This window comes from Nesoenas mayeri (assembly GCF_963082525.1).
Source record: "Nesoenas mayeri genome assembly, chromosome: 1".
NCBI lineage: Eukaryota > Metazoa > Chordata > Aves > Columbiformes > Columbidae > Nesoenas > Nesoenas mayeri.
The window spans coordinates 8,186,588-8,211,987 of NC_137541.1; the positions used below are offsets into that span (position 1 = coordinate 8,186,588).

General features: G+C 46.9%; 1 protein-coding gene across 3 annotated transcripts in view; it reads right to left on the bottom strand.

The window, feature by feature from the left end:
- The window catches only part of FRMD4A (FERM domain containing 4A), a gene marked incomplete at both ends in the record, with an annotated part of 384,638 nt that overhangs the window by 122,390 nt on the left and 236,848 nt on the right, over positions 1-25,400 (bottom strand). For all 3 annotated transcript variants that reach the window (XM_080354261.1, XM_080354260.1, XM_080354259.1), the window contains one exon: positions 10,158-10,223. In XM_080354261.1, the coding sequence (XP_080210387.1) occupies positions 10,158-10,223 (66 nt within the window). The remainder of the gene's footprint in view (positions 1-10,157; positions 10,224-25,400) is intronic.

Genomic DNA, 25,400 nt, shown 5'->3' on the forward strand with positions numbered 1-25,400 from the left:
AGATGGGGAAGTAAAAGACATTTTATGTGTATTAACAGCCTCTCATCCGAAAGGATTGCTTCTCCGGAAGAGGTCAGGGGAGGAAGGTAAGGGGAGAAGAGCACAAGGCTTGTTGCTCACGATGAGGTCATGCAGTTTATTTTAAAGCGTGACCCAATTATAAGCCGAGAGCCATCTCCTCTGTCCTGAAAATTAGAAAAGCTGATGGTTTTTCTGATGACATCCTGTATCACAGCTGACATGAATGCCACAGGCTGCCTTTCTGTGCCCGCCGCGGACGCTGTGGCTGCCTCACTCCTTCTCCGGGCACCGAACTCACGAGCGTGCTGCCCTCAGCAAACTAGTGCATCCCTAGGGGAGGAGGGGAATTCGGGAAAATAAGCCACCAAAGAGAGAGACAAATCCATTTTGACATCAGATGGCCCAAAGCTTCCTCATGAGTAGGCACTTCCCTGAAATAAAGAGCGAAAGGACTAACAAGCCACACACTGGAAATACAGTGAAGGCAAGAGGATGGAGATTTGTTCTATCACTTAGGGATAACATTTTGCATCATTTCCAAAGAGACTGGGCTTGAAAAACACACTCCTGGGCAAAGGCAGAAGGAACAGATGGGGACTGCAGAGGGAGGGGTGGGGTGGGCAGGACAAGGGAGCACCAGGTCTCCCTTGGGAAGGGCAGTGTGGTCTCCTCGCATTCCCACGCCGCCCTTTCCCAGCCTCCTGACCCTCTACGTGGTCACAGATGTCTTCTTTCCCTCACGTGCCACAGTCAGGGAGACAAACCAGCACCAGAAACCTCTGCTGGTACCACCATGTTGCCAGACCCAGCTTCTTTTTGCTTTGTTCAGTGCCACTGCCAGGTGTGATGTTGAAACCCACATCTGTGCAAGGACAGGCAGGGTGCCTTAAACCAACTGAATCATAGCATCATAGAATCACAGAACAGTTTGGGTTGGAAGGGACCTTCAAAGCTCATCCAGTGCCACCCCTGCCATGAGCAGGGACATCTTCACCCAGATCAGGTTGCTCAGAGCCCCGTCCAGCCTGGCCTGGGATGTCTCCAGGGATGCGGCATCCACCACCTCTCTGGGCAACCTGGGCCAGGGTTTTACTACCCTCATTGTAAAAAATTTCTTCCTCATGTCCAGCCTGAGTCTCCCCTCTTTTAGTTTAAAACCATCACTCCTTGTCCTATCATAACAGGCGTTGTTAAAAGGTCTGTCCTCATCTTTCAGGCAAACCTGACAGACGCAGCCAGGGCCAGCTGCCATGTGCAGTTACCTGGAGCAAGGTAACGGGAAAAAAGCCATTTTCCAGGGAGATGGTAGAGCTTAAGACTCATTTCGGTCATTACGTGTAATATGCCTGAGCCCAGGGGCCTTGCTCATGACCGAGGGTCTCACTATGCTGTGCTGAAGGAAGAGCATTTTGGATGAAAGTTGAGATATTTTATCTAAGCTGCATTCACTTGTCACTGAAGGGAAAGGGAATAGAAAACAATTTTCTGTAAGCCAAGTAATGTAGCTTAGACAATCAAGCCTTGCATCTCTCGTTTACTATCGACCTAGTATTTGTACTGCACAGTCCAATGGCAGCAATAAGGGGAAATACTCCATGCTGAAATGCTAGCTCGGATTGGAAATGCACATTTTTTACCTTGGCTTGAAAGCAAATCTTCTATGCTGCCTTGCTCATAATCTCTTGAGCTACTCTCTTCTAGAATGTTCAATATCTCCTGAAATCATCTGGTACATAAGTCATTATTTTTCAAAATTGCTTCCTCAGACCATATTGTAAAAGAATAATTTTCCATTTCTATTTCCATTGCCTTCGAGGAGGCAGCTCTTTTTCTGTGCCACATTTAGCACGTTCTTACCTGAATTTACTCTTTGAGCTTCCTTGTCCAGCCAGGAGGGTGTGAAATGGGGAGCTGGAGCTAAAGCAAGACTTATATGGCCACACATAACCATCCATAGCATGAATATCCCCCCAAGGCATAACTGCAGAAACTCCTTTTGCAGTCAAGGAGAGAAAGGGGCACAATGTGTTTCAGACGATCCATTTTAGGATGAGGTTCATCTATGCCCTACAAGTGCCCTGCTCTCTCCATAGCCTGTAAGAGTCCAGCTCAAGCACAGATGCCCACCCTGTATGTGCCTAAAGATAAATGAGATGAATTCGGATGCCCGGAGAGGTGGTGGATGCCCCATCCCTGGAGACATCCCAGGCCAGGCTGGATGAGGCTCTGAGCAACCTGATCTGGTTGAAGATGTCCCTGCTCATGGCAGGGGGGTTAGACTAGGTGGCCTTTGAGGGTCCTTTCCAACCCAAACTGTTCTATGAGTCTATGACTCTATGATTCTATTATTCTATGACTCTATGATTCTAAACTCACCACTGCCAGGCATGGACTGAAACAGGCAGGTACTCAGGCAAGCCAGGGCTGGAGGTGAGGGATGGGATGTGGCACCAACATAAGGGCTGGTCTATCATGAACGAGCAGCAGCAGACAGCAGAAGGAGCTCTGTGCATTTCAGCTTCCCTATCCTGCTGCTAAAACTAATGTATTTCCACCTTTGTGCTTGGTGGTGCTCCATGGCTGAGCCCTGCACTCATCCTGGGCAGCGAGGCTGGGCAACACTGCATTGTCCACGGCTGAAACAGCATCTCATGAGCTACAATGATGTATTTCACAGCCACTCTTGGACAGTCGCAAGTTGGCCCAGGCATGAACAAAAGCACCACTGAAGGCACAAAGCAGCTGATCCGGGCAGAAACAATAATGAATTTTTGAATTTCTCCCAAGTAATCGTGAGACGTTTTCTCTGTGATGGAGCCATGAGATGCTGGATGTGCCGTTCTTGTACTGGTGTATGTGGTGGGACAATTTAAATTGCTGATGCTCTACAGAACTTTAGGAGTTAACTCATCAGAAAGGAGTTTTCTCCCTCCACCAGACGTTTTACTAGGATTATCACCAGTCTGCCTCCCCAGTAAGTTTGAAAAGCTCCATATGTGTTCAAAATTAAGGGTATTTGACAAATTTTAGCAGAACAACTGAAAAAAAAAATACTGAATATGTTCACCCACATTTGGCCAGCTGTAAAGAATATCCAGCTCTCAGCATATGAGGTATGAATAAACATATGTCTTCAGCTTATCTCTCTCTTGACAGCTCATGGATAGCTCCCCAGCCTGTATTAGTTTAAATGCAATTTATTCTGGAAGACTGATAATAAGGATATTGATTATGCAGGCCTTTGGAAATCACACTCTCATTTCACTCCATGGAGGATCACGATTGCTGTTTCTTGTTTACTTTCTTATGAGGACATAAGAACTCTGCTGTGGGAGTCTGTTCCCTGAGGCTCCTCACATGGCACCTGATAGACATGCAAGGTTCAGCTACAGGGGTTTTAGAGCACAAAAGGACAAAAACTGCCCTCAGCTCCATTCAGAAACCAGCAGGCAGCTCAGAAAGAGGGGAATGTGCAGCATTACTATGCCAACGAAGCATCACCCCCTCTGGTTAAGCTCCTGGAGGCACAGAATTAACTCTGCCATTGGCAAGGTCAGCCCTAACCTGAGTCATTCTCCAGGGTTACTTTGCTTCCAGCGGCTGTTGCCCCTGCCTCCACCTGTTCCATCTTCTGCTGATGCTCCTCCTATGCCTATGCTGACCCACAAGCAACTGAGGAACAGATCTGGCAGGACTGAGCTGCCCTGCTGTGTATCATTAATTTCCAGTCTTGCCTTTCCTAGATGCAGCTTTGCTTTCTCTGGAGCTGCTTGACCAGATTGAGCTTCACTGCACAGCAAATCTCCTTGGAGGGTCTCCATGTCCATGGCCTTGAATGTCGTCAGGGATGTGGCATCCACCACCTCTCTGGGCAACCTGGGACAGAGTTTCACCACCCTCAGTGTAAAAAAAATTCTTCCTCATGTTCAGCCTGAATCTCCCCTCTTCTAGTTTAAAACCATTATCCTTGTCCTACCATAACAGGATCTGCTAAAAGGTCTGTCCCCATCTTTCTTATAGCAGCCTCCCTTGAACACTCACCAAGAGCATCATCGCCAGCCCATCCCAGCTCTCCAAGCCATATAGGACATGCCCTATAAGCTACCCCAACAGTATGTTCACCGTGCTGCTCCTGCAGAGGTGTAAGGGAGGGCAGCAGGGCTGGCAGGGCCATACTCACCCTCTTCCTCGCTCCTTCTTTCTCGCTCCCAGCCCAGCTGCCTTCACAGTGATGGTTAAAAGCTCTCTTGGAGCAGAGCCTGACAGTGCTGCAGGGAGCAGAGCTGCCTCTCCCGCATAGCAAGGGCAGCTACTGGCACCCAAACGTCTCCATTTACGGTCAGGGCCGTGCGGCTGCATTTCTTCATCAGCCTGGGAGCTGGTGCTTTTAAAGGGATCCCCAGTTTCAGCAGTGGAGCAGAGCTGGATCCTATTTTTTCTGCTATTTTTGTGGCATCCCAGGGGAGAATCAGCCCATCCTGGGGCTTGTTTATCCCTCTCTGAGGATGGGCTATATTGCCATGATCCTTATGCAAAACATCTATCCAAAATTAGGCAGCTTCTCCCCAATGGCAGGCAGGTACCATCCTCAGCACCTCCTGAAGAGGAACCTTTGCTCGCTATGCTAGCCCAGTAACTACCCTGCTTATGGGCATACAAAAGTGAGGCAGCAAGAAAATGTGGGTAAACCTCCATTGGCTGCAATTTCCTGACAATAAGCAATACTGAAAGTATTGCAAAATCTCTAACAGCATCTTGGGAGGAGAGTGGAATATTTTATTTCTCCCCCTAACCATTATTACTGGAGTTATTTCTCTCAAAAGATGCTGTATGTTCCCCAGGACAGCTTTCCTCAGCCTGGCCCCAAGGCGGCTGAGTCTAGAGGAGCAAGGGACATCCATGAGCTCTGAACTGAACATCTCCGCTGGGATGGCCACCCTGGTGACAGCTGCCCGGGCGGCAGTGAGTCACCAGCCCATGAGGCACCTTGCCAGTCCAGTGTTGGCTCAGAGCTACCAGCATCTCCCAGTCTGGAGTGGCTGCTGATGAGATACTGAAGCACAGCAGGCAGGCTGGAGACAAGTCCTGGGCTCTTGAACGACTCTTAACCCGCTCAAAGCAGAGACAGTGCACAAGGCAAAAAATTGGAAAGGGATGTTCTGTGCATCCCATTAATTTCAGTTGTATGTATATGTACATACCTATACTGGGCACTGGTGAGGCTGCACCGTGAGTCCTGTGTTCAGTTTTGGGCCCCTCACTACAAGAAAGACCTTGAGGTGCTGGAGCGAGTTCAGAGAAGGGAACGGAGTTGGGGAAGGGGCTGGAACACAAGTGTGATGGGAGCGGCTGAGGGACCTGGGGGGTTCAGCTGGAGAACAGGAGCTGAGGGGAGACCTTCTGATCTCTGAACTGCCTGAAAGGAGCTTGGAGCATGGAGGGTGTTGGCCTCTTCTCCCAAGTAACAAATGACAGAACAAGAGGAAATGGCCTCAGGTTGCACCAGGAGAGGTTTAGATTGGAAATGAGGAAAAAATTCTCCACAGAAAGGGTTGTCAGGCATTGGAACAGGCTGCCCAGGGCAGTGGTGGAGCCACCATCCCTGGAATCTAAAAGATGTGTAGATGAGGTACTTAGGGACATGGTTTAGTGCCAGAATTAGGTTAATGTTTGGACTCAATGATCTTGAGGGTGTCTTCCAACCAAAATGATTCTATGGTTCTATGATTCTATGTATTGCTGTTCATATGTTTTTGGATGCACTTGCATCAGAGCTGAGCAATAGAGATGCTGCAAGCTTACCTAGATTACCCTGAGCTGTTTGGGTAGCAGGAGTTACTTAAGTAGTGGTAACATGCACGACCACCCAAACATCTATGGACAAGCGTGGTGCTGACATCCATGTCTCTTCCTGGCACTTCCAAAGCAGACTCAGTGCTCCTTGGGGAGAAGGTTAGAAACAAAATGCCTGGTTATTTCCTACAATCAAATTTCAGAGCCCTCCAGACCCCACAGACAGCTCTGCTACGAGCCTTGGGTGAGCTCTGCTTCTGCAATAACTCTTCCAGAGGGAAAGAATTAGGAGGCTTAACGCTTTTGGATGACAGTTGCCGGAGCCCCCGTCAGATAACAGGCACCGGCAGCCGAGAATGAGCCAGGCCGACTGATTCAGCCAGCCCGGAAGAAAGCTGTGTTTATAAAAACCCACATGAAAAGGAATGAATTGCCAATTACAGAAAAGTCTTTAAATAAAGCAATGCAAACCTTTCATGTGCAGCAGACAAATGATACACGGTCACAGGGAACTAATATAACAGATAGGGAGGCTGAGTGCGGGGAATGTGAGCAAATCCATTTTCCAGAAGCAAGAAAGGAGACTCGCTGAAAAGGATTAGTTGGATAAAGTCAAACACTTAAAAAAACCCCCCTATGTTAGAAACTAAACATGTATCGAACAGAAACAGCAAAAAAAAGCCAGATTGTAAGATTCAGGGAGCCACGCTCTGCTCCTGCTCAGAAAGAAAGCGCTGTCAAAAAAATAACCTATGTAAACTTACCACACACACCAGTTCATCAACAAGCATTTATCAAATGAAACATATAGCAAATGCAACTCTTCTTCCTAATCCCAAGTCAAATAGGCTTTGAATTTCAGACCCTCAGGAAGAGATTTCCATATGATCCTCCTCTGTCTCCGTTTATGATTAGCCCTTCTAAATTTCAGCATTTATCTGACAAAACACATTGGGGAGGGCTTTCTTTTATCCGCAAAGCCTGTGTTTTCTGCTTTCCCTTAGCTGCTGCTCTACCACTCTGCAGCTGCTCAACTTGGGAGGAAAAGACTCCAGTCAAGACTCGCTGATTGACTAAACCCAGGATCACTTTCCCCGTGGTGGTAACACCAAGCCCTTGCATTAATGTGCCAACACCAAAACAAGCCGGCATTCGCAGAAGGGGTTATAAATGCGGCTTCTGAGCCAAAATCTTACATTTGGGGCTCAGTTATGCAAACAAAACATATGTGCATGAGGGGTCCCACTGGCAAGAGCTGTGTGGCCAGTCTGAGTGGTCTTCGTAGTTTTGGGAGGGAATTTGTGGTGGTGAAACATTTCAGTCTGGTCTGGCCAGTGACTGCTGGAGCACAGTTACCCCTTGCTGTCCTCTCAGAGCCTGAGGTATGGTCCTTGTTACCCACCAACTGATATGTTCAGAATGACATATTCATAAACCCTTGATTCTGATCACAGCTAATTTTCTTAATACACTGCTTTTTGCAAACACCCTGATCATTCCCAGATGCATCTGTTTCTGCCCAGCAGCACTCGAGGCAGCAGGAGAGGAAATAATTTCAGCTCCCCAGAGTCACCAACCTCAGCAGCTTTGAGATGCTCCAGAAGCTCTCCTGCATCTGTTCTGGACCCATCTCCCTCCTTCAATCAGACCCAGCTTCTTCTACTGTTTTTTTCACCCCAAAATACAGCAGCAGGATCCCTGAACCCATCTATAAGCTGAGCACTCGATATCACACGCAGAAGCGCTGCAAAGCTGCCCAAAGCCAGATCCAGGTTAGGATGTTACTTTGGTCACATAGTGAGAAATCAGTTCTGCTGATTTCCAGCAGTCTCTCCTAAACTTGCCATAGGAGTGTGAAATCAGCTATGGAAAAGCTTCCAAGAAGGCTGAAGTTGGTGGGAAGGAAGAAATTTCACATGAGAATTTAAGAGCTTGCCCCCAAAATGTTTCAAGCCAATGCAGGTGTAAATGCCAAGACCCAACACAGCTATGGGGGAAACTCTTTGATGGCATGAACCAGCAAATCAGCCCTCCATTTCAGCCCATGGCAAGATACCCACAGAAAAATACAGCTTTGAAGTGACAGCCAGAAGCTCAAGGTTGGATGAACATTGTATTTACGGCTTCTTATTCAGTTCAGCTATGAGATAAGGTAATAATAAAAACAATAGTACTCAGAGCTTACAAAGCAACTTTTATCTGAAATCTCACCACAAGTTACAAACAATACGGGTCAGTTGGTGAGATTTCCCCTGACAAAGTGCATGTTGCTCCCACAGGGAGCCCCGTTGATTGGGGACCTGCTGGGGCAAAGCACAACTCATCTGGGTGGCATCACCCACTCCTGTCCCGAGTGGAGCAGCCGTAGGACCTCCTCAAATCTGGTGGCTTTGCCCACACTTTACAGACAGGCAAACCAAAGCGTTGTGCCCACATCTGCAAAGAGTATCAATATTGGAGACATACTTCAATCTAAACATCCTCTTCCTCTGTTGTCCGTTCCACCCAGAAGTGATTTATTCACTATTACCCTGAGCAGAGTGTATCTAACAGCATTGAAAAGCCTCATTTAACCAGAAAAGCATCTGAGATGTCTCAGTGGACAATCCTGTACACACAGGGATATGGTGGTGCTCAGAGATCTAGGTTAACCTGCACGTAACAGAGGTTACTGATTTTTCTGGCATGAATTTTTCATAGCCACTCCTCCTGGCTTTCCCCATTCACAAGTTACTTGAAAACAGCAAACTGATTTATTGTACAAATAAAATTCAACCACAGGTCACTTGCAAACCAGTTAGTGTGATTTAACAGAGCAATTCGCTTCCTATATTGATTCCGAGAAATCCCCATTGAAGGTGTGATCAAACACTTAAAACAAATAATATCACATGCTATTGTTTCTGCTCACTCAGAAGTGGACACAGAGCTTCCCAAACAAGTATCCTTGACTGTCATCTTCATTGTGGTTTTCTTTTTGTGTTATTGATAAAAAACCCAAATAAGCCGTTTAGCCAGGGCAGCTCATATAGATTTCCTGCAGTATATTTCAAACTGTTATTATTAATATTGTAAGCAGTGCATTAGCAAAGCTGTTCTCCAATAACCCATTCATTTTTAATTGAACTAAGTAAAATGTAAAAAGGCAGTTATACTAAATAGGAAGCCAAAAGGCAGTTATACTAAATAGGAAGCCAAGTGCTACATCCTTGTGATGAAGGTGGCTGAAATTCCCCCACCCAGCTGACAAGCGTCAGCAAGCTCGGCACAGGGATGCTCGCAGTGCAGAAACCATTGGTACAGTTTTGGTTTGTTTTGTTTTAATTAGTCATCTTGATCTAGCTATTCTCATTCCAGTCCTGGTCTGGCTCATTCATGATTATCCAGGCACTCCCTGATGGCGCTGAGCGTCACGGGGAATCCTTGGTGACTATATACTTGAAAAAATGTTACCCATTAACATTTTAATGGTATTTTTAAGCAGCTTTCCAGAAAGAGAGGCTGAATGTGCTTCCGGCGATTCAAGTCACCTTCAGCAATCCCCATTCAGGTTTGCCTGTGCTGGGTAGGATCCTGCCCCCCTCCCAGTTGGGGAAGTTTCATTTCCTGCTTCTTGGGCTGGCCAGCAGCGTTTGTGGAAGGAAAGACATTCTTCTAATTCTTGTTATTAACCCGTTGGTGATCTCCGAGACAAGAGCCAAAATCGTCAGAAAAGCTCAGGATGCTACAGCTTCCATCAGCCCATCGTTACACAACCAACACCAGACTTTCATCTTTCTTAATTCTCCATTATTTTTTTTTTAATACAAAATAAAGCAGACGGCGTACAGACTTACTTTAATGTGTATTTGTGTTTGACACGTGATTTACAACATCTGTAATATCTCCTGGTGCAGCTGGGTACATGTGGCACAGCCACCTCCGGCACGGACCCATCATTGCACCCCAGCAACTTAGGATGGCAAGTAAAGGAAATAAAAACAAACGCTGGAGATATTTTAAGCAGATGCAATACATTTCACAGAGCTAAGCAACGTCTCAAAAAATAGCTAAGTGATATAGTAATAGCGTAAAAAATGACCAGAGCTGCTTTTCTGTCTCACTGTCAGTGACTCGGACAGTTTTGGCGTAGAATAAAGCAAAATATGGCCTGAATTATTCCTTCCCACAGATATGTCTTTGCACATCCTTCCCACCCAGCACTAATCAGCTTCCCTGAGCTCTGCCTGCAATCACGACGTGAAGTTGCTGAGAAAACCAGATGAGAACCCTTTACTCTCCCCACCCTGATGAAAATCCACTGCTGTAGCAGGTTATTAGATGGTGAAACGTGCAGTTCCTACCTGAACGAGAAGCTCCAGCTTCCTGTCGTCAAGGAGGTGCACTTGGCATCTGCGGCCCTCCGTCATCTGCAGGAGAGAAGAGACACGGGTGTCAGGGTGCTTGGTGTTCCAGCTCGGCACGTGGCTGCTGGATCCCCGGCACAAGCTGGAGGCTTTAATTCACTGCTATCCACTTCTTTTTCTTTAATTAATCCCCTTTCTTTTGGCACCAGGGGAAAGAGAAGACTGGAAGGAGAAAAGGAAAAGCCACCCCGGTAGCTGTCATGGAGCAGCGTGTGGTGTCTGCTTGGATGCAGCTGCTGGGAGGAGGCTGTTCCGGTGTGAAAAATGGGGCGAGGGGGATGATTTCAGTGCAGGGGCCCTGACATTTCATACCGCAGCCTCTGGCTTTGTAACTAGCTTGGTCAGCCAAAGAGACATCCAGACAAGTTTCCTCCAAACCCCTCAAGAACAGTGACTCAGCCGTCCCAGACGTAGCGTAGAGCAAACTAGGCTCGTAGAATCATAGGATAGTTTTGGTTGGAAGAGACCCTCAAGATCATTAACCCAACACTGGCACTAAACCATGTCCCTAATAACCTAATCTATGTGTCTTTTAAACACCTCCAGGGACGGTGACTCCCTCACTTCCCCAGGCAACCTGTTCCAGGCTCCTCCTGGGCTGTGCTGATGATGCTCCCTGGGGTTACACCAGCTGCTTGTTTGGGATTGAATCCCAAAATGGGCTTGTCCTACTTGGGGTGTCCTATTTAAGATGTACCACAGGAATCACTCATGATATCATTATATTGTTCCCAAGCTGCTTCCACACCAGTATAGTTTGTTACAACTGCTAACAAATAATATCAATAAAACTTTTATTTATAGAAGACTTATAGAAGCTTTCCAAGGTCCTGTAGATTGTGCTAAGAAATAAATAAGCTGTGGCCTGAGGAAACTCCTCTCCAGTTGGCCAAGCCCTTTCCTGGCTCTCATCTTGCACAGAGCACCATAAGTGAGAAGCAACTTTGCTTTGCAGAGCTATGGATCCCGACTCAGCCCCGCAAAGCCCTGCAGTGCACACAGGCACAATCCCACTGTCTATTAATGGGATATGGAACCCCTAAGCCTCTTTGGCTCTTGGAAATCCCTTCCTCAGCATGACTTAAGCAGCATGCAGGCATCCTCCCTGGTGGGGTTCACCCCACAGCATGCATACATGCCCAGACCCACAGCAGCACGGACCCAGCTCAGCCTCGCAGGGTGGCTGAGGCCCCTGGGCACCTACCACCCTCCAGCCAAGGCACTGTCCTGAGTGCTGTGTGGGTCCCGAGCTCTGTTTAATTACATTTTTCACCATGGCCAGTCCTAAAGCGTCACCTGAAGATAGCAGAGTGTCCATGGGAGCCTTGCTGGGGGGGATACAGGCTGTAGGGATGCAGCTACCACAGCCCCTTGGGCATTTCAGACCTCACCCATCACCTCTTCCCATCGATGCCAGCTGAGCTGAGCCCCCAGTGCAAAGCTGTCTTGCAGAGCGCAGGGAGACATGGGCTCAGGGGGTTAACTGAGGACAGCTTAGCTTTCTGCTTTAGCTCTGCGGGTTAAAAGTCACCCATTCGTGGCTTGATGAGGCCAGATGTGCTGGTATCCAGGAGGCAGTGGTGGAGGGCAGCCAGCAATGCCCCGCCAAGCCAGACAGGGTTCTGAGCAACCTCATCTAGTTGAAGATATCTCTACTCATTGCATGGGGGTTGGAATAGATGACCTCTGACGGTCCCTTCCAACCCAAGCTATTCTAAGATTCCATGATCAGCTTCAGCCGTTCAAGAGCCCAGGGGGTGAGTGGCCATTGCCACGGGGTCTATAACCTTGGCCATCTTCGGCAACACCACCCTCACCCTGCCACTTGCTGCTCTCAGCAAAGGAGCCCACCAGGCTCTCCTGGGTGCTCTTGTCCTCCCTCTTGGCAGCTCTGTCCCACATCCATCTCCCTCTTTCCTGGGGCCAGGACACACTGAGCCTTCTCCTGGCCCCAGCCTTTTTTCCCATAGCAAAAACTCAGATGTGCAACAATTCAATTGAGCCTCAAGCTGGCTATGCAAGATATGGAAGCTCTCATGAGACAACTTCAGTCAAAACGAGCTTTTCCCTTCGACTCATCCCAAATTTACAATGCTGGCACGCACAATCCCATGCGATCCAAGCAGACTTTACCCCCGTTGTTACTCACACCCAAATGCCTCTGGAGCATCGTGTGTGCTAAAAATCATCTCTTTTCCTTCTTGTTTTCTGTGAGCACAACTGGAGCCCTGGCATTGCAGCCAAAGGAAAGCCTTGTAAAACAAGACTTCTCATAAATGTCAGCCTGTTACTGCCATGGCAATAAATCGTCTTCTTACGAGAGTTTCCTCTGGTAAAGTAATGTTATGCAAAATGTGGCTTCTCATAAGGTAGATTACTTGGTGAGTGAGACTTTTCTCTGTGAACTCTGTATTAAACTGCTTTCAGCTCAGTTGTAAAGCTATGCCAGAGGCTTGCAGAAGGGTTTTGCAATGGTTGGTCCTGCTCAGAATAAGAGTGGTGTTGGAACCACGATCTTTCTCTGTTGGGCTTTCCCAGAAGATAAAACTCGGAGCAGCTGAGCTCTGCTTTGGCATCTCTGTCATCTTCTTACCGTCATATATCTGCTGCATCCCCAAGGTGGTGAGTATGCACTGTTATTCTAGTTTTAATAGGAGTTCACCCAAGGCAAGAGATTAAAAAGTGAGTTTATTGTGGAGGTAACACACGATGGCAGGGATGGAAACACAGTCCGGCTCTCATGTGTTATGCTCCAATTGGTTATACCAAAATTGAAATGAGAATAAAAGAAGGTGAAAGGAGGAAGAGGGAAAATGTTCTGAGAGGTTTGACTTTGTGTTTTAGTGTTTTAGTAAAGCGCTGGCTTTCTGCGTGGAGCTTCTTTAGCTCTCCATGCTTTTCCAACCCAGAGTTTCTTATCTCCTTAGTGCTTTCACGGCTTAAAGAAATCCCGAATGCAAACAGCTGGTAACATGTAGTATCTGAATAAAGTGAAGCTCTGAAATGCAGCACGTGACGGCTGACTAATTACAAGGCATTTCATTAACATGGCTTGCAGACAAGGGGGAGAGAAAGCAAATGGCTTTCACATCAGCTTGCCCACAGCAGTTCTGTCCATCAGCAAAGCGCCTGTCAGAGACCACAGTCATTTTTATAGGTTGGTCACACAGGGTGTGAGCACACGGCCAGGCACACGCTTTATTTCTTCAGTGCCACCTCATTTCTGTGCCTCTCACTTGTTTGAAGGTTCATGCTACAGGCTAATGACCCCAGTTTGTCTGCTGGCTGTTTCCACTCAGGTTTTTCTGCACAAGAGCTGCTGCAGGAGCTGGAGAGGATGCAGCAGCCAATGCACAGACTTGGGGGGAGAAAAAGACCCATCACTGACTCCTGCTACCAGCCCTGGGTACAAACACAGACAGCGAAGGAGCCTCTGGTTTCATTTTGGCTGATACCTTGAAGCTCTGAAAGACCACAGCGTATGTGGCTGGAGATCTGTTCCAGTATTTCCATCTGTAGACAGGATGCTCAGCCTTGGGGCTTTTCACTTCCCTTAGAAACACAATGATGCTTTCCAAGAGAAAAGAAGGTAAAAGATAGACTTCTTACTGGATACAAGCTAAAATATGATGGTCCTGCCCTCCCTTCTTTTTGTTTTATTATTCCACTAGGTGTCTGAAGCCTGCACTATGTGCTTTTTTGCACCGTCAGATCAATACAAACTCTGCTAGTTTGTCAGAGCAAGAAGAGGGAACGTTTCAAAGCACAGCGAGAAGGAACTGATTTAGCACAGCCTGTCTGCGTGAAAGGTGCTGCTTCTGAGGCTTTGCAAATTGGCTGATCTGTGGTACCTGCTGCACTGCGGTGGAGCTGTGGCTGGCTCCTGGGGGACAAGTCACGGAAAGCCTTCTGCTTCTCAGAACTAGAGAAGGGAAATCAACCCCAAAGCCCTGTGGATGGGGACATGGGAGCAGGAGGTCACTGAGCATGAGCTAAGCAGCGCCAGAGTTTGGATGGAGGATGACTCCAAGGAGTGAATCGAGGTTCCCCTCTGGCAAGACTCTTACCCAGAGAAGGATGAGGGGAACTGAGAGCTAGGAGGCACAAAGGTACAGCTTTCCCTTTTCCATGGAAAAACTGAACATCATCAAAGAGACAAGAAGCAGTGGTTGGGCAGAGCTGTTTGCAGAAAAGAAGGATGCTTGATGTGTAAGTGAGGGAGTTTGCTGCTGATCAAGTCTCGGGTTTCACTGTGAGCTCGGTGAGTGTGCTTTCCTGCACCAAAACAGCCCCTGGTTTCCTCCTGGAGGGCAAGAGCCCTCCACCCTAACTCCAGAAGTAAAGAGTCAAGTGTCTAGTTCAACCTAACAGACAAGATACCCTTGATGCTCAAAGAAGAGAGAACTTCCAGCCATTTCATGTTGACTGATGCAATTCCCAGTTGAGCTCCATGGTTGTTTCTGCTGCTTACTCAGCTCCTTGCACATGGTTTATCCCATAGAATCATAGAATCATTTTGGTTGGAAGACACCCTCAAGGTCATCGAGTCCAACCATAACCTAACTCTGGCACTAAACCATGTTCCTGAGAACCTCATCTGCATGTCTTTTAAACACCTCAAGTGATGGTGACTCAACCACTTCTCTGGGCGGCCTGTTCCAATGCCTGACAACCCTTTCTGGGAGTTCTTCCTAATATCCAATCTAAACTTCCCCTGGTGCAACTTGAGTCTATTTCACCTCATCCTATCTCTTATTACTTGAGAGAAGAGACCAGCACCCTCTATGCTACAATTTTCTTTCCATACTCAGAGCCGGGCTCTAGTGCTCAGCCCAGAAGAGCTTTCCACCAGCCAAGGATGCTGTACCCACATCAGCCCCCATAAATTCCAGCGCCTCTCAAGATGTGCAAAGAGGTGGGACTGCATTAGATGCTCCCGAGTGCTAATAACTCATCCTTATGGCAGAGAGCTGCACACGCTGGGTGTGAATATGGGCCACATGCATTTGATGGGACAGACTTATCATGAACTCAGATGGAAATTATGCACCAAAATACAGAACAGATTTTTTTTTTTCAAAACAGCTCAGTAGGTCACATTTTTTCTGAAAATCTGCCTCTTTTTTTCATGCCTACACATGTGACATGACCCCCAAGCACTTGAAGAGCTGAACACGAGCGCTTTTAAAAAGCTTTGTCATTTATGCACATGAGTTTGTAAAGATTAGGGATAATACATCTCCAAAACACAAACACAGATGGTGCTTGTAAGGCACATGTAGATCTGAAGAAACATATTTTTGTGGATGAGGTGCTGGATTAGTATGCAGGGGAGATGATCATATGCAAGTCATGCGTTCTTACTATTCTCCTTGGCTTCTGTACATTCAGGATGGGAAACTGATGCTGATCTCTTTTGGAAGGTGCTTTGAGATTAGTCAGTGACAACATGACCTGACATAGAATCACAGAATAGTTTGGGTTGGAAGGGACCTTCAAAGCTCATCCAGTGCCACCCCTGCCATGAGCAGGGACATCTTCACCCAGATCAGGTTGCTCAGAGCCCCGTCCAGCCTGGCCTGGGATGTCTCCAGAGATGGTTCATCCACCACCTCTCTGGGCAACCTGGGCCAGTGTCTCACCACCCTCAGTGTAAAAAATTTCTTCCTCATGTCCAGCATGTCACTCTTCTAGTTTAAAACCATCATCCCTTGTCTTATCAAAACACGCCCTTGTAAAAAGTCTGTCCCCATCCCTCATGCATGGTTGTTCTCTCTAATACAGCAATGCTACAGAAAGGAAGTCTCTCTCATGGTTACTTGTGGGATCTTCTGAATTATAGCTGTTTTTCTCAAGGCAATAACATTTTAATTACCTTTATCACAAGACTCTAAATCTCCTTTGGAGGCTCCTACCCAAATATTTACACAACGGGTTTCCCAGGGAAGGTAAGCTGGCGGTTGTTCTGCTCTTTGGCATGAACTGCTCTGGTGACTGCCCTCCTTTCTATTCATCTTTGCTGTAACTCCAAACATGGTCCCAGAGAATCCCATAAACTGTCCTTAACACAGCCCAAAACCCCACACCTCACCCAGCTAATCTCTGCACGCCTGTCACTTCGTCACTAAATTATCAGCAACTGCCCACAGAACTGCTCCATCCAACAGAAACAGTGAAGGCGATGGAAGGAAACAACTCCAAAGGGAACCTTTCCCTTTCAAAACGAAAAAACCCTCCTGGTGAAAGCGCCGTCACACTAAATAACTCAAAGGCACCAAATGCAAATGCTACTTACAATGGCAGTTCTATAAATATCCGCGGCACGTTTCATTAGCTGGTGACTGTAGAAATAAAGAGGTATACGGTGTATTCTTCCATGACTCAAATCAGAAATTATAATTGGAGGCAGAATATTTTCTAAATGTTCACTGCCTTTATGAGAGTCAATTACTATGCTGAATACACAAAAATCTGTTGTCACTTTGCCCATCGTTTGGACAGACCTGCTGAAAGGAAATAGGAGAGATGACAGCCTGCTGATTACAGTGAACTATTAGATTAAACATGCTGCTCCCACTTGACCACTTCTTACTGCCTTCTCATCCTGGCAACTCCTAAGCTTGTAGGGGGAGAGAAGGAGGAAAAGCTGTGTGATTTTGAACGTCTTCACAGTGTATTTTGTGCACATGGCAGCACTTCATTTTGCTGAATTGTGGCCGGTCTTGCAAGTGACTGCCTGTTGCACTGACCAGCACAGTCTCTTCACTTGCCTACATCCATCTGTCATCTCCTGTCCTACAGTCACACTTCAAGTTTGGAGTGCTGCATCCAGCTCTGGGGTCCTCAGCACAGGACACATGTGGACCTGTAGGAGAGGGTCCAGAGGAGCCACAGGAATGATCCGAGGCTGGAACAGCTCTGCTGGGAGGACAGGCTGAGAGAGTTGGGGTGTTCAGCTGGAGAAGAGAAGGCTCTGGGAGACCTTATTGAGGCTTTTCAGTGCTTAAAAGGGGCCAATGAGAAAGATGAGGACAGACTTTTTAGCAGGGCCTGTTGCATCAGAACAAGGGGCGATGGTTTTAAACTAAAGGAGGGGAGATTCAGGTTAGACATGAAGAAGATATGTTTTACACTCAGGAGGGTAGAACACTGTCCCAGGTTGCCCAGAGAGGTGGTAGATGCCCCATCCCTGGAGACATCCCAGGCCAGGCTGGACGGGGCTCTGAGCAACCTGATCTGGGTGAAGATGTCCCTGCTCATGGCAGGGGTGGCACTGGGTGAGCTTTGAAGGTCCTTTCCAACCCAGACTGTTCTATGATTCTATGATCCTAGAGGAATGACCTATCTTTCTTTTTTATTCTATGTGCTCACAGAACATCCTCCCCAGTCGCTGATCTGCATCAGTACCTAATAAATAGTACCGATGGTGACTGAGATGAAGACGGCTGTGAGATAGTGTGCAAAGAGCTGAGCTACATGGTAAATCCTTTCATGGGCACCTGGGTAGAAGAAAACATGGTCACAGATGACTCTGCGCTTGATGGGGAGCAGCACTGGCCAGGTGGCTGGGGAGCAGGCAAGGCTCTGCCCAGAGGAGGCTTGCTTGTTTTTGCAGTCCTTTGTCTGTGACTCAGTCAGAGGAAGAAGTGACAAAGGGAAGCGGGATGAGTTTTGGTGCAAATCTGGTTGATCTGTCCCAGTCATGAGGCTTTCATTGCACCCTTCACTGGCAGGCACATCACCATCATCTGCAGCACTGCTCGTGCCATCTTGCTTTCCAGGTCCAATGCCCTTGTGCACACTCATGTCCACTGCCCTTGCCCTTCACCCTTCAGGCCAAACTGGCTTCCACCTGAGCCTCGGTGGCTTCAACATCTGAGGATGAGGAGACAGGCAGGAGAAACCATTGTTTCTGAATACGTTCCACATTTCTACTATTTATTTCCATTTCCTAAACCAAAAGTGGAAAGTCTAGTTTGTAATTATTATTTCAAAAGGGAGAAAATTATTTTAATCAGGCACAAGGCTCCTGGCATAGGAAGCACAGGTCTATACAGCCTGTCCTGTCTGTAAAGGTCAGAGAGACAGTACGTAGCATGGGCTGAGCTTTCTGAAATGAACTGATACAGAATCACAGAATCATTTTGCTTGAAAGAGACTCTTAAGATCATGAAGTCCAAACATAACTTAAATCTAAAACTAAACCATGTCCCTAAGAACCTCATCTATACTTCTTTTAAACCCCTCCAGGGATGGTGACTCAACCACTTCCCTGGGTAGAAATACCGATGTTTCTCACCACAATGTGTAGGAAGCCATTAGACAACACTTCTGCCATGCAAATTTGTTCATGTGTTGATTTCCTATTGGAAAGGCTCTGGAGCAGGAGAGATTAGTTAGTTGTAAGGCAGTTGCTTTTTCACTAGGAGGGGTATCCCAGCTGCATCCTCAGGCAGAAGAATGAACATGATGCATATTCAAAGAAACAGAGGGATCCTTTTTAGGAAGAGAACTTGTTTGTAAATGGAGCCTTGGAGCTGAAAAGTGCAGCCCAGGAAAGATGCTGTAGATGTCGTTAGTGATGATGTGAAGAGAAGTGGAGAAGTGGCTGATGGCTGATGCATAACCAGACTCCAACTTCTAATTCAGTGTGGGTTTCCTGTTACTGAAGTATTTTGAGGGTCTGTGAAATACATGCACAGTCCATAGCTGAAGTGAATGGCCAGAAAATATATGCTGACAACGATGCTGCATCTCCCCCAGGTTTTGTAGAACCAGAAGACCGTATCATGTCCATGGCCTTTAGCTTTCCCTACAAGCTTCTTTAAGCCACCCCTTGAAAAATCAATGTCCTTACCGACGGGCTAGGGAATAGAGATGAAATTGCTGAAACCATGGTTACAGATACAGCTCTTAAAAACCTCTCCTGTCCTGCAGGAAATGAGAGCTGCTGTCCCATGAAGGCTGATGTTCCTCACTGCATGGAGGAGCTGCACAGGGGACGTGGTTAAGAGCGGTTGCATCAAGTGATGTGATTATTTCGGCAAATGGTCCTTTGCCAGAAGGAGGGCGAAAAAAAAGTGCACAACAGCTTCAGTAATTAGAAAGCAAGAATCCTCCTTTAGAAAGGAGGTGGGATGGTGTCAGCCATGGTGTCACCCCAGCGGAAGCACCTCGTGAATGGCATGACCCAGCCATTGTGTGGATGCTGATGGGGAGCAATGGGATAAAAATTAAGGCAAGCTAAAGGCTGAGTGACCTGGTGACTTCCCTGTTTTGTCTTGAGAGCTGACAAAGGAGTTCCTGGCCTGCCCAGGGGCTCCTCACTTCCTCTGTGCAGTGTTTTCCAGCCTTGCTTGGGCTCCCGCATCACCCGAGGACATCTGCACAGGTTATTTCTCATGCCTCCTCTAAACAGCGCTCAGCAAAAACGCTCTGATTCAGCAAAGCACATAGCTGTGTCCATAAATCCCTTTTATTTCAGTGTGACATAAGCGAGTGTTTAAGTGGCTTACTGTATCAGGGCTGAAATGAAAACCCGTCTCCTATGGTCCCTAAGTCTATTTACAACATCAAGCAATAACTCTCAGGCGAACTTTAAAGCCGGAAACGCCACGTCTTAACCTCAAAACACTTGGTGCTTGAGCCACGTATTTAGAATTAAATCTAATTCTGATGCCACATTTTAAACCAACCAGGGTATTACCCAGCAGACGCCTAAATCACCCCTCTGAGAGCAGCCAGCCTCGGAGGCCTGATTTCAGTTACATCCTGAGATAAGAAAGTCCTTTCCTGGACAGACTGGCTTCCTCACTAGAATGGAGGTTGTGCTGGTTTATGTCACGTATTGTTTTCTTTCTTAAAAATAATACACATCTGAATCTTTTCAAATACAAAGAGATGCAGAACATTTTATGCCTTCCCTGCCTTCTGATGTTGATGTAGGAGGAGAGGGCATTCCCAATTCATACTTTTCACAATGTTTGACTCGCTCTCATAATTCTGTCCATTCCCTTTCTTGGCATGAAAATAAACAGGTTACCAGCTTAAAAATACATCAGCTTCCAAGCATTATCCCCACTCTTAACCAAGCGGGAGTGGAAACCATAGGAGCTTTGAGATGGTCAGAGTATCCTCTGAGCTGTGGAGCTGGGGCTGACCACAGGCAGGTGGCACAGTTTTCAGTATTATTTATTATTTGTAATCTCTTCTGCACTCAGGAAAAATATGTCTGGATAAACCTCGACTCAGCCGGTCAGTTCTGCATGTGGTTTAGTTTTGACATCTGCTTTGGGCCAATGTTTCCAGGTCAAGAACATGCCAGAGCTCTTAAAACCTTAATCCAAACTGGGATGCTATAGCTATCATCTTCTCCACTTTTACCTGGCAAGCCTGTGTTGCTTCTATAGTCTTTCTGCATGTGCAGCATGATGGCTGCACCCAGCTATGAGTAAGGGCTGTGTGGAGAACAAATTATAAATAAATAATCGTGCAATTGAGGTGGCCCAGCTGCTCTTCCTCCTGCCAGCTTGGGACACTTCCCTGTGGTCAGTGCTTTCGTGCGGATGAGTTTTAATTGAGTCAGGGAATGGGGTTTCCATCCTCTCCTGTTGGACTTCCCTGCACAGCCTCATAGACCTAGCAGATCAGCTCCTTCCTGGAGCTGACCACAAGACCCAGTGAGAGAGAACAGCCACAGTCCAGTTGCCCTGTTCATCGCTCTTTATGGAGCAGGTGACGAGCTGTTCACTGTGAGCATTAAGGAAAATCTTTAGGTGCAGTGAAATCACTTAATCCATGTGAAGCCATTGCAACTAGAGGGTTGCTTCCTATAAGAAGGGGAAGACAAGTGCCTAGGGCAGCCTACAGTCTCATCCCACCTTCATAGAACCACAGAATCATAGAATCACAGAATCACAGAACGATTGGAGTTGGAAGGGACCTCTGGAGATCATCCAGTCCAGCCCACCTGCTAAAGCAGGTTCACCAGAGCAGATCACACAGGAATGTGTCCAGGTGGGTTTGAATGTCTCCAGAGAAGGAGACTCCACAACCTCTCTGGGCAGCCTGGGCCAGGGCTCTGGCACCTCAAAATAGAGAAATTTATCCTCATATTCAGATAGAACTTCCTGTACTTCAGTCTGTGTCCGTTGCCCCTCATCCTGTTGTTGGGCACCACTGAAAAGAGTCTGGTCCATCCTCTTGACACCCACCCTTGAGATATTTATAAGCATTGATAAGATCCCCTCTCAGCTTATCTTCTCCAGGCTGAAAAGACCCAGCTCTCTCAGTCTTTCCTCATAAGCAAGATGCTCCAGACACCTCATCTTCGTAGCCTGCCGCCGAACTCCCTCCAGTAATTCCTTGTTCTTCTTAAACTGGGGAGCCAAGACCTTATGGACCTTGGGGCAATTCTTCTGTCCTATGCTATTCATCTGTGTGCCCAAGTAATGCCCAAAGGCTGCAAAAGTGCCACTGTCACCAAAAAACATAGCAAAAAATAAGCTCTCCGTGCCTATATTTATCAGGCAACAGGCAACCTTCCTTGCTGCTAGCTTCCCGTTTAACACCCAGGATAACTTGCCCTGTTATAACATCTCCTGAGCCAACTCAGCTCAGCCAAACTGTGTAAAGAACATCTTTATTTTGTAAGCTTTCATATTTTTTTTTCCTCGCCCAGAGTGAGCTTGTTTTCTAGATAATAATCACTTTAAGGCAAGTCCAGTAGTTTCATCCCATGTTTGCGCATTATATACAAGAGTCGCCATCCATCATTTGGATTGCCAGTCCCTAATGCAGCCCAAAGAAATAAGTATAAATGGCAGAACTAAAATGAGACGCTCAGAAGAAAAGAGGATAAAGGATCTCTGGCATCTTCGCACAAGGACAAGCAACAGGGCCTTGGGACAGGTGCTCCATCAACTTTTGAGCATGGCCATGCTTCAAGAAAACCATGATATGCCCCGGGAGAGGTCTTGCTTCCCCTGGAAGAGCTCTGTATTTGCTTGCTATGCACAAAGGACACAGCGTGGTCTAAGGGAGAAGGATCTAAATTATCCATCAGGGTAGTCCTTTACCACTGATGGACTCCGCAGCCTTTTATAAGTCGTATCAGCTTCTCTGTGAGGACACTTGGTGACCTTCTGGTTCATTCCCAACTACAGACTGCATCAAGCACCGTGAGTCATCATCATGATAAAGACAGTTGTGGTACTAAAGTACATAGCAATAGATTATTATTATTATTTTCCCCAAAGATGTTAGAATATCTGTTAATCTCTCCTACGTCTGACTTTTAATTCCTTGTAAACATACATAAAAATGTACTTTTTTGTACGGTTTCACACTTCAAGCATGGCATATTTGCAGCAAACTGTTCCAGATATCACTCATTTGTGCATGTAGACAGGGTGGTAATTACATGAGAGCATCCAAGTCTTCTGGGAAAACATTTGCAGGAGGTTTGGTTTAGTTATAGAGAACAGGGCAATTTATTTGCTACTGAAACTAGTGTGATTTGCTGAGGAGAAAAAAAACATCGATGCAGGTTCATAGGAAGATGACCAAAGTGACCCAAGGCAGCGGAAGCAGTAATATCTGTGAAATATTTTTAAAGGTTAAATTAAGATTTAAGGCTTAAAGTGTCCTTTTAGCTCTCATTGACTGGTTTGTACCTACTGTATCACTAAGTATTTGGAGGTGTGAGCAGCGATCGCCCTGATCAATGGAGCCGAAGCACTGGGCAGTGCATCACCCAGATATTCTCCAGCAGAGCGGATCAATACACAGCACTGAGCAGTGTCATATATAACACATAATAGGAAACACACTTGCAGAAATCATTGCAGATGTGAAAAAAAAAAAAGTAAAATGTTAATCTGTACACGGAAGTGTTTCTGGTTTTTAATATTTTTTCTTCTTGTTTCAAATAACACTTTAAGAACTGATATGCTTCCAGTGGAAAAACATGTCACTGGGTTGTTTCCAGGCACTGTTAATCAGCAGGTTTGGCATACATTTGATGTCGAGAGCCAAGGCTGCGGCTGGTGTGCAGCTTGGGTATCGCCAGCGGTTCTGCCTGAGCTGCCTGAGCTGAGGGGGTCGGTGCTGGGTGGACATCACCCCCCAGCTGGGTTTCACAACAGGACAGGGTGAAACGCAAAGCACATTCAGACGACGAGTAGCTGACTCATCCTTAGGGATGCAGGTGTTTTTTAGAGATGGGATCTGGTTGCAAAAGGCTGGTTTGACCATTTCTGCTCCTGCTTTGCTCAAGAGCAGCCGGTGCTGAGAAGGGCAGAGCTGGGCTGCAGGGTGGGAACATCTCCCATGGGCTCTGCATGCACACCTGGCTGGGTGAGAAGCATGGAGAGGTCCTACCTGCCTTCTCTTGTTCTGGTAGGGAAATCTGCCTCCAGGACACATAACCTGTGCTTTTACACTCCCATTAATCTTCTGAGTAATACCAGGATTTTGTGATGCCTGTACTGGGAATGCTTTGCCTTGTTAGTGCAGAAAGATCAGGTCTTTTCTGCATCAGGACACCTCAAAACGTAATGATATCCTGCAACCTCTGCACAGGAGGAACCTGGAATAAACACCTCAACTTCAGCCTGTGTGTTTGTAACAGACACCTGGGCCTTTAAATATGTTCCTTTCTGGAAGACACAGCAGCTCTTTAGTACTGTGCAGAATCAATGCTGAAGAGTTAAGGATGGGAAGCGAAGAGGGAACAGCCTGATGCAATGTCTGCAAACTCAGCAGCTGGATCCGATACCCCCGAGCCCTGCACTCTCAGGATTCGATACCCATTTTGGAGCAGCATTTGCTGCAGATGCAATCGGCGGTGCCTGCGAGAGGGGACTGAGACGGCGAGGACACAACCCAGCACCTTCACATTAGCAGATTCACCCCAGAATCACCATTGGTGTTCCCAGAGCATTTCAGAAAGCATCTTCCACACTGCAACATAGGAGAAAAGCAGAGTCAGTGCTTCCCTGCTGCTCCCCCCAGTCTCGATGAGGCACAAGTCTCCTTCCCCTGCCACCCATTCCCACCACTTCTTTCAAGACAAGCCCAGGTGACAACTTTGGTGACTGTATGACCACTCAACAGGGCTGCAAATCACCCTGGCGAGCCCAGATCACTTCAGACAATTCTATTTTTGCCATTTTCTTTTTTGGTCTTTCCAGTTCAGAATTGCAGAAGGCAAGGGAAGTTGCCTTCCAAATTTACTTTTCAGCATGCTTCCATGCTGGGGGGTGTGTGTGTACAGAAGTACTGTATCTGATTACACATCCCCTAAATCACCTGTGTCCCCTGGAGTGCCCCATTTCAGCAGGAGATGAGTTTCTGATGGTACACAAGCACACATGCGGCAGCCATGTGTTGAGATGATGGGCATCTTCACAAAACCCTAGCTGGAGATAGCCAGGAGATGTACCATCCACACTGAGCAAGGGCAAAACTGAATTTTAAAGGTGGAAAGAGCTCAATCCACGCTCTCCTCTCCCGCACAAGCACTGAGCTTCAGATTTTATGCTGAGTTTTCAAGCTTCTAACCTGATGCACCAGCTTTCCACCCCCGGCGTGTCCTGCCCAAAGCTGGTGTGAAAGCAGCAGGGTGAGCCGGTGGCTGCTCCGCTATCTGCAAAGCTCTTTGCGGTGTGAAATATTTCAGCTGGGACGGAGGGGACGCCAACAGCGCCTGCAGCGTGTGTGGCACAGCTGCAGCCACCTTCAGTCCCACGCGCTCGGGAAACCCAAACAAGGGTGGATTTATTTTGGTTGGGACATGTGGGAACTTCTAAGAAGAAAAAAGAAAATATATATAATCTAAACACAGAGCCTGATCCTTGCGGGTTGGCAAGTCCAACAGCTATTGTCAAAATGTAACATGTTACACGTGGAAATGTATGCACAAAGGTTTCCTGTAGCCAAAATGGGAATATCAACATCTTTTTGGTTTGCAGCTTTCTAGGAGATTTTAAGTGGACCCTTTTACAGTGAGTTTAAGTAAATAAGGATCATCTTGTCTCCCTTTTTTCTGCTGTCAAGGACTTTACCCAAAGATTACTACAGTAGGTCACACCATATAGCACCAGTGCAAGACAGAGGGTGAAAAGGGTATTTTTCTCACCCACTAGTGATCTTTTCTTGAGAGTGGGACACAACAACTGT